Below are 8,336 nucleotides of genomic sequence, written 5' to 3' on the forward strand. Positions count from 1 at the left end.
GCACTCAGAGCTCTGGGCTGGGGACAAGGTGGCAATTGGGCACAGCTTGGACTTGGTGATCCTGCAGGGCTTTTCCACCCTCACCATTCCTCCATGATTTTGACAATGTTTCCCCTTGGGTCACGTAATTTGCATTTCCTGGGCCCACAGTGTGGCTCCCTCTCAAACGTGTTCCTCAGGAAGGTTATTTCCATCCCCTGCCAGAGCCTGGCAGCATCCAGGATTCCCAGTGCTGCGCTGGCTCCCAGATGTTGGAGCAGCTATTAATAGCAGCAGGAGCTGAGCTGGGTTAGTGTATAATGAGCTGGGCTGTGGCTGCCTGGAATGCTGCCAGTGTCCTGCAAGGATGAGATGCAGGGCACCTTGAACAGCCCTGTCAGCCCCTCTTGGGCAGGCAGGGCAGAGTTCCCATCTCCATCCGAATTTCTCTGATGCTGCAGGGTGCTGGCATTCATGCGGCAGCATCTCCCAGATGTGCAGCACATCCTCGGCACAGAGCAGGCTCTTCCTGCTGACAAAATAGGAGTTACAGAATAACTCTCAACCGAGTGTGTGTGTTAGAATTGCACAAGAAATTTGTTTTCCAGCATTTTTTTTTCTTGACTGCTCTAAGATGTTTAAATGTGGAAAATACAGTTAAATGGAAGAACTTTACATCCTTAAGCTGCCTAAATAAACTGTGTCATGAGCCTGGTAGCAGCATTAATCCAGGAAAAACAGCTCTGGGTGCCTCAGAGTGAATATTTAACAACACAAATACCACCTGTGTCACGAGCATCGCCAGGAAAATGGGGACAGGTTTGAGAGGCTGCTGATCATCTCCAAAGCTTTCTTTGGAAACAGCCAAAAGGCAGCTTTGTAGTGAAGGTGCTGTTCCTTCTCAATATGCCCAGTACTGTAGTTGTAAAAAATGAGTACTCAATCTTTGAAATATTAATAAAACAGGCTGTTAAATTTTTAATCAGTATCATATCTGTGAGTAGCTTTTAACCCAGATATGTCAGGCTGGGAAGGGATCAGACCCTTCAGCCTGTGGGGAGCACAGGGGTTGTGTCTTTCTCAAAGACACCTCTGGACCTCTTTGCCTGGAGTGAGTTTCAAGATATCATTAAAAACCCTCTCTTGGCCCATGAAATGTGTCTCAATGTATTTATTTTGACAATTATAGTCCAAGCAAATGTCACTCCTCTGGTGGGTGTTGCTATGTTCCTGGGTTAGAGCAGGAACTGGAGTTTCCTAAGGAAGGGATTGCAATGGATTCTGCTAACTTTCATCTCATCTCTTTTATTTCTATGGTTTCTTTTAGGAAACACTCCTTTACATCTTGCTGTGATGTTGGGACATAAAGGTGAGTAGCACCATTTGTTTTGTTACCTTTTCAGTGATCCTGAAGATTTGGGGGCAAGAGGAAAAAAGGGTTTTTTCCCCTTTTCCTGAATGTGATCTTGTGTTTCAAGCTAGTGAGGTTTTCTGGGAAGAGGATGCCCCATGGATTTGGAGGAAAAGAGTGGGAAAAGAAATCTGAGCTTTATTCCCAGTATCCCACCTAACCCTGCCCTCTGGCAGTGGGAAGCCATTCTCCCTTTCCTGTCTCCTCTTGTCCCCAGTCCCTCTCCAGCTCTCCTGGAGCCCCTTCAGGCCCTGGAAGGGTCTCTGAGCTCTCCCTGGAGCCTTCTCCTGTGCAGATGAGCACCCCCAGCTCTCCCAGCCTGTTTATTGAACTGGAAATGGAATCTGGCTGGTGATTCCAAGCTGGTTTGCCTGCTCCCTGCAGAGTGATGTTCTTGTCCTGGGCCCTGTTTAAGGAGCCATAAAAATCCCTGGATGTCTTGGCTGGGTTACTCAGGGCCTTTGTTTATCCCACAGGAGACAGTTTATTCAGCAGGGAGGGATCTCTTCCTCCCCAGCCACTCAGCCTGCACTGACTCACAGCTGCTGCATCTGGAATGACCAGTGCAGTTTCCTGTGGCACCTGTGGTAGGAAAATAACCCAGGAAGTCCCTGTCTTGGTGATGAGACAGCTGGGCCCTGCTGCATGACATCCAGATGGCACAGGGTGGCTTTAGTGACACGTGCTGAGGTTCCCCCGTGGCTGGAAACTGCAGAACCATTTCCAAGGAGGACATGGGAGCACTGAAACCCTCCTTGCTTCCTTCAGTTTTTCCACTATCATGTCCACCTGTGGATGGGGAATGCAGCTGTTGGTTCCACACCTGCTCTGAGGCGTTCCTGGAACAGAGGTGCCTGTTTGCCCTCTTTAAATCCCAGATTCCTCAGGATATTCTGGCACACGGGGATGTGTTGGTGCCTCAGCCTCCTCTGCCTCCCGTGTACCTGATGGGAGTTGCCCCAAATCTGTGTCCCCATGATCCAGTCACCCCTTGGAGAGGGATGAAGGCCCTGAGGTATCTCTCTGCTTTGTGTGTGCAGCAGAGAGAGCTGATGTCATACATTAAATATAAATATCCTTGTTCCATGGTGGTGTGTGTATCTGACATGCAGAAATATTATAAAAAGCAAACTCCACGTAGCAGGAGGGACAAGTCTCTTCAGTGTTATATAATTGGTGGCTGATCACCAATTATTTTTAGTGGTAATATTGAACAGGGAAGTGCTGGAAGTACTTGCATAAATGGCTTTGTTTGTTAGAGTGAGTCAGAACCCAGATATGTGTTTTGATAATCTGTGTAATATCTCTGATATGAACTGCTTTGGTAGAGTTTTATTCTGACTGCTCCTGCTGCATCCTTTGCTGTAAATAACCATGGATATTTTGTTCCAGAATGTGCCCACCTGCTTTTAGCCCATAATGCTCCAGTAAAGGTGAAAAACGCTCAGGGATGGAGCCCTCTGGCCGAAGCCATCAGCTATGGAGACAGACAGATGAGTAAGCACCTCTTCATTCATCCCAATTTGCCAGTTAATCCCAAATTGGGGCTCATTCAGAGCAGGAAAGCAGAGCTCTCAAGCTGGGTTGTTTTCCCACAGCCCTCTTCCAGCTCTCTGAAGGGTTTCTCTTAATCAGCTGAACATTTTATATCTGAACATGATCAGGCACATCCATTTCCTTGATAAGAAATTGCACTGGGTTACATAAGCAAACTGTTAACTCTGCTCAGACTGAGGGCATTGGGAGAGCTCTGCACGAGCATATTCTGGGTTTGCAATGGCAGGGACAGGATCCAAATGGATCTGGGATGGGTAGGATCATCTCCTTGGCCTGCTCCCTGTGGTCACAGGTTTGTTTATGTATCAGTTGCCAGTGGGATGTGGCTTTTAGGCTGCATCTCAAGAGGCCAATGGGAAAATATAATTTGTATATTATGTATTATTCAAGTGTTATTTATTCACCTCAGACGTGGAGTAGCAAAAGGAAATTATTCTGCTGCTACTCACTGGTGAATGTTAATAGTATTTGGTATTGCCATGTGTGGTGGTGCATCCTATAGCAGAAAACTCACTATATATTACACATATAAATGTATTATTAATATATTAATGCACTGGTTTATAATCTACCAACAACATTCTCTTGTCAGCTCCTCACTACTGATTTTCTCAGTGGAGTAGTTGTTACTCAGTATGTTTGTATCCACATATTTACTAATACCTGTGTACAAACCCTCTTGACATGATTCTATAGTTAATTTTACAAACAATTATTGAGGCTTTTCTTCCTGGGGTGATCTGAGCAGGTTAATGTGCAGTTCCTGTAACTGGGATTAATTCCTCGGGTCTGATGAAATGTTCCATTGCATTGTTGGGTTTAAGACCTCAAGTAAGACACTCACCTATAATTACCAAACAACCAGAGTTCATGGATTAATTCCTGTGTAGTTTCAGCACTCCTGAGGAAGCTCAAGCAGCAGTCCAGGGAAAGTGTTGAAGAGAAGCGACCTCGGTTATTAAAAGCCCTGAAAGAGGTGAGTTGTGCTGACAGAACCAGATGGGTTGGAAAGCAGTGACTTGTGCTCTGAGTATGGACACTCTGGAAAACTGCCAGCAAGTTTTTTCCACGTTTTTACCAATCTTCTGCTCTTAAAAGCAATCTTGGCTCTGTTTTAAGCCAGAATTATATTTATTTTAAGGTAATACTTCCTTTCAACTTCTACAAATTCAAATATAAGGTTTGTGTAAGGCAGACCTGGTCATCGTCATTGCAATCTCAGAGTTAAAGAATCTATTTAATTAGATTTTTAAGGCTTTCTTTAATCTTGTGTCAGTGAATAATTTCCTGGTCTGTTCAGTCCCCAAATGACTCTTGCCCAGTGATGGAGGAGATTTTTGGTTTCATTCTCCATCAGCATCCAGAAACCTGTTCCCCTTGGGCGCAGTAAAATATTACTCAGTTTGGAGACAGCAGTTTGTAGAAGCCCAGTTATTTATCAAAAGTTAATTAAATTGTCCCTTTGAAGGCTGAGCTGTGTTGTGATCCCTGAGCACCTCGTGCTGGGGTTGGCTCTGGCTCACACGTGCTCTGGAGGCACAAGAGGTCTGACCTGATGACTTCAGCACATTTCCACGAGGCCACTGGCAACTGGTCTTTGCAACACTCCTGCCTGAAACTTGACTCATTAATTATTGTATAATTAATTCTAATTCCGTGGGGTTGGATGGGATCAATCAAAGCAAGCAGAGAGCTCCATAGGTGGTTTTTAAACACGTTTCCAATAAATCTTTTGCAATCCAGGGCTTGATAGTTGGCCTAGTATTAAGAAATGATTAAAAACGTGAGTTCAAATGAGTTACATAATTTTGTCATTATTGATTCTGCTGCAGCTAAAGCTTCAGTGATGTTTAAGTTCAGTACAAATTCAAGTACAACATTAGAGAAAGTTTTCTTTGCCAAACACAACTTCTGCCTGTCTTCCAGCAAATTTTACAGTCATTTAGCCTGAAAAGCTTGTTAACACGTCCTTCTTTTCTTCTCAGCTAGGTGACTTCTATCTAGAGCTTCACTGGGATTTTCAAAGTTGGGGTGAGTGCTTCCATGTCCCTTCCCCAGGGAGATAATGCAATCAGCCTGCAGCACACTTGTTCTCCTCTGCTTTGTGCTGGAACAGTCACAGTGCTTGGGATCTGAGTCCTGAGGAAAGGATACACAACTTTTTCCTGATTTATTTTTGCTTATTCACTTTTGGAGCTGAATTCTCTTATCCAGTGACTCACTAAAGAGGGGAAGTAGCTCTTTGCTTTAAGAACCTGAGCCATGGCAGGGGTGGGATGGGATGATCCTTAAGGTCCCTCCCAATCCAAACCACTCTGGGATTCCATGATTTTATGTGTTTCATTAATTTAGTAATTAATATTAATACCTTGGACCATTTTTTATACTTGTGGCTGTTCTCCTTTAACTGGAGCCAGGCTTTCCCTTGGTGCATTACATAAACTGTTAAATCCCAGAATTCAAACTATGAGCAGCCACAGTTATTAGGATTTATAAATGGTTTACCTGTGATGGAAATACAAATTCTGTCTGATATTGGAAGCAGGGTGTGCAATTACAATTACAAAAAAAAACCAATTTTATCAAATAGAAATACCCCTGATGTTGTGTTTGATTGAGATGATGATGGGAAATGCTGTATCTGCATTAAAACACACCCAGAATCAAACTGATGGAATGGTTTTAATGGGAATACTTTGCAGAGGGATCTCAGTGCCCTGATTGCCTTTTCTCTCCTTCCTTTAGTGCCTTTACTTTCCCGAATTCTGCCTTCTGATGCATGTAAAATACACAAACAAGGTATAAATATCAGGTGAGTGCTGCTTTTGTACCCAAATACTTCAGTGCCAGGGAAAAGCTGGATCCCAGTGAGCCTGAATCCCTGAGGAACCTGGGCTCATCCATGACACAGCACTGAGCCTTGGAATTTCAGGCTCTCTGATTATCTCTTTTGAGCTGAATATAACTTAAATATAGAGCAAGAGCAGTTCAGCTGGATAAGGCTTTATCTACCAGATGTGCCAGTGAGAAACAGGGATTGGGTATTTATAACACAATTGCAAATAAATTCCAGTATTTCCTGGAGAAGTGTTGCTGCTCCAGTCTGTAGTTAAGAAAAAAAAAAAACCCAAAAAGTGATATAATTTCTCCCTTTAAGGTGTTTCGTGTGACAAATTCACAAACTCAGTAGGGGATTTCAGGAGTCTCTTCAAGCTCAGCTCTTTTTAGTTTGGAATCAAATGTATTTTCTGGCATTTTCTTTCGGGGCCAAAATTTAAAACAAAGAAGCAAGAATATGATCCTGGAGATTCAATCTGTAGAAATTTTTGTTGTATTAAAGGGGCAGCTTGGGTCTGTAAAGTGAATTTTTAGGTGAAATTTGAATCTGGGGCTGTGGCTTTCCTTCTCGTTTCTGAATGCTCTGCCTGTATGAGGCCTGAACTGAGGGGAAATAGATAAATAGAGGTTTTTTCTTGGAATCAGAGGCAAATCTATGAGGAGTTTTAATCCCTCACCACTTAGAGTTGAAGTCACCTAGTTGAGGTTCTTTAACCACCTTTTTATGAGAAATAAATGCTCTGGCAATACTGGATATGAATTACTACAGAGATCTGTGGTCTTAGCTCCATCTTCTTCCAGTTACTCAGGTCTGCAGGAGCATGTCTTTGGTGTTGGTGAGGGATAAAAATAGAAAGAGCAATGAAAATAAATAAAATTCTAAAAAATGAGTTTGTTTCTGAGTCCTTTTCAGATTTTGGGTCATGTCCCAGTGTTGTTATTCAAGTCAGGACCCTGCTGAGGAGTTGTTTCTCAGTGTGTAGCACTGAATAGATTCTCTCCCCTTCCCCTCCTCATGCTGGCAGTATTAAATACAATTTTCTGAAAAAAACTTCACCTTTATAGCAATTTTTTGCACATTTCTGCATCCAGGCCTCACTTACGAAATCCTAGGAAAACTCAGCCCTTTATTTGTTTGTTTGCCATTGAAAAACTTCACTTTCCTGCTTGAAAGCCTAACTTCCTTCTGTGTTTATGGGTAATATTTGTGAAATTTGGGGTTGTTTTCACAGGCTGGACACAACTCTGATAGACTTTACTGACATGAAGTGCCAACGAGGGGATTTAAGCTTCATTTTTAATGGTGACGCCGCACCCTCAGAATCTTTTGTAGTTTTAGACAATGAGCAAAAAGTTTACCAGCGAATACACCACGAGGTAAAGCTCTGGGAAGGGGGTGGGACACATCCCGGGCTCTTTTGGGAATGTACCAAACAGAATTTGCCTCAGAAACACCCAAAGAACTGCAAAGCAAAGAATTTTTTCCTCAGTTGTCCCAACTTGAGCTGTGAAGGTGACATCGAATTTTGTGAGGGAAACCAGCTTTGAATCCAGATTTCTGGTTGAGGAGAAGCTGGAATGGGACTAGACTGGAAAGATGAGGTTTAAATTATGATGTGCTGCTTTTCATCTTTCCACTGGGCTGGTGTCCTCAGGTGGGTTTTCAGACCTGTTCCCACTGCTTGCATCCTTTTAGTCACTCCATGGCCAGTTCAGCTGATACAGCATGAGGGTCTGACTCACTGGACCCCCTGTAATTAGTCAAGTCTTTAATTACAGCTTTATCCCCCAATCACTTAAGCAGATGGATTATTGCCTGTGGAAAGGGTGTGGCTGCTGAGCTGCTGCGTAAATCCTATTGGGATGCTTTATTCACATTAATATTCAAGATTAAACTATTTGGAAACCATTTGGCCAGAGGTTTTATAAAACCGCTTGAAAATGCAGGAAATGCTGCTTCTGGGAAAAGCTCCAAAGGACAAGGCTTATGGATTTGTATTTATTGGTGTCTCTTTAGAGGAAGCAATCGTTGTTTGCTAAGTTCTGCTGAGTATTTCGGAATTTTTCTTCCAGGAATCTGAGATGGAGACAGAAGAGGAAGTTGACATTTTGATGAGCAGTGATATTTACTCTGCCACCTTATCCACCAAATCCATCACGTTCACACGGGCCCAGACAGGGTGGCTCTTCAGGGAGGACAAAACTGTGAGTGAGGGAGGGCTCAGAGCTGCTGCTGGGCAGGAGGGAGGAGGGAAAGGCACTGCAAGAAGCACTGGGGCAGATTTCCTGGAGAAACTCTGGCTGCCCCTGGATCCCTGCAAGTGCCCAAGGCCAGGCAGGGCAGGGCTTGGAGCAGCCTGGGATGGTGGAAGGTGTTCCTGCCCATGGCAGGGAGCTGGAATGGGGTGGGCTTTGAGGTCCCTTCTGGCCCAAACCAGTCTAGGATTCTGAAAGGATAAGGTGTGCAGGACAAAGGACAAATCCCTGTCCCTGTATTCCCCAATTAGCACAAGTTCATTCCATGTGGAATTTCTCTGCTGAACTGCCTTCA

The 8,336-nt window shown here is 43.9% G+C and overlaps 1 protein-coding gene across 1 annotated transcript in view; it reads left to right on the forward strand.

Moving 5' to 3' along the window:
• Positions 1 to 885: 885 nt before the first annotated feature.
• ANKRD13C (ankyrin repeat domain 13C) overlaps positions 886 to 8,336 on the forward strand; it is a 14,909-nt gene continuing 7,458 nt past the window's right edge. The window contains exons 1-8 of the mRNA XM_014310616.2: positions 886 to 892; positions 1,307 to 1,348; positions 2,783 to 2,887; positions 3,838 to 3,923; positions 4,933 to 4,978; positions 5,693 to 5,759; positions 7,018 to 7,162; positions 7,859 to 7,990. Coding sequence (XP_014166091.2) covers positions 886 to 892; positions 1,307 to 1,348; positions 2,783 to 2,887; positions 3,838 to 3,923; positions 4,933 to 4,978; positions 5,693 to 5,759; positions 7,018 to 7,162; positions 7,859 to 7,990 — 630 coding nt within the window. The remainder of the gene's footprint in view (positions 893 to 1,306; positions 1,349 to 2,782; positions 2,888 to 3,837; positions 3,924 to 4,932; positions 4,979 to 5,692; positions 5,760 to 7,017; positions 7,163 to 7,858; positions 7,991 to 8,336) is intronic.

The sequence above is a fragment of the Geospiza fortis genome, unplaced genomic scaffold, assembly GCF_000277835.1.
Source record: "Geospiza fortis unplaced genomic scaffold, GeoFor_1.0 scaffold69, whole genome shotgun sequence".
In the NCBI taxonomy this organism is placed as follows: domain Eukaryota; kingdom Metazoa; phylum Chordata; class Aves; order Passeriformes; family Thraupidae; genus Geospiza; species Geospiza fortis.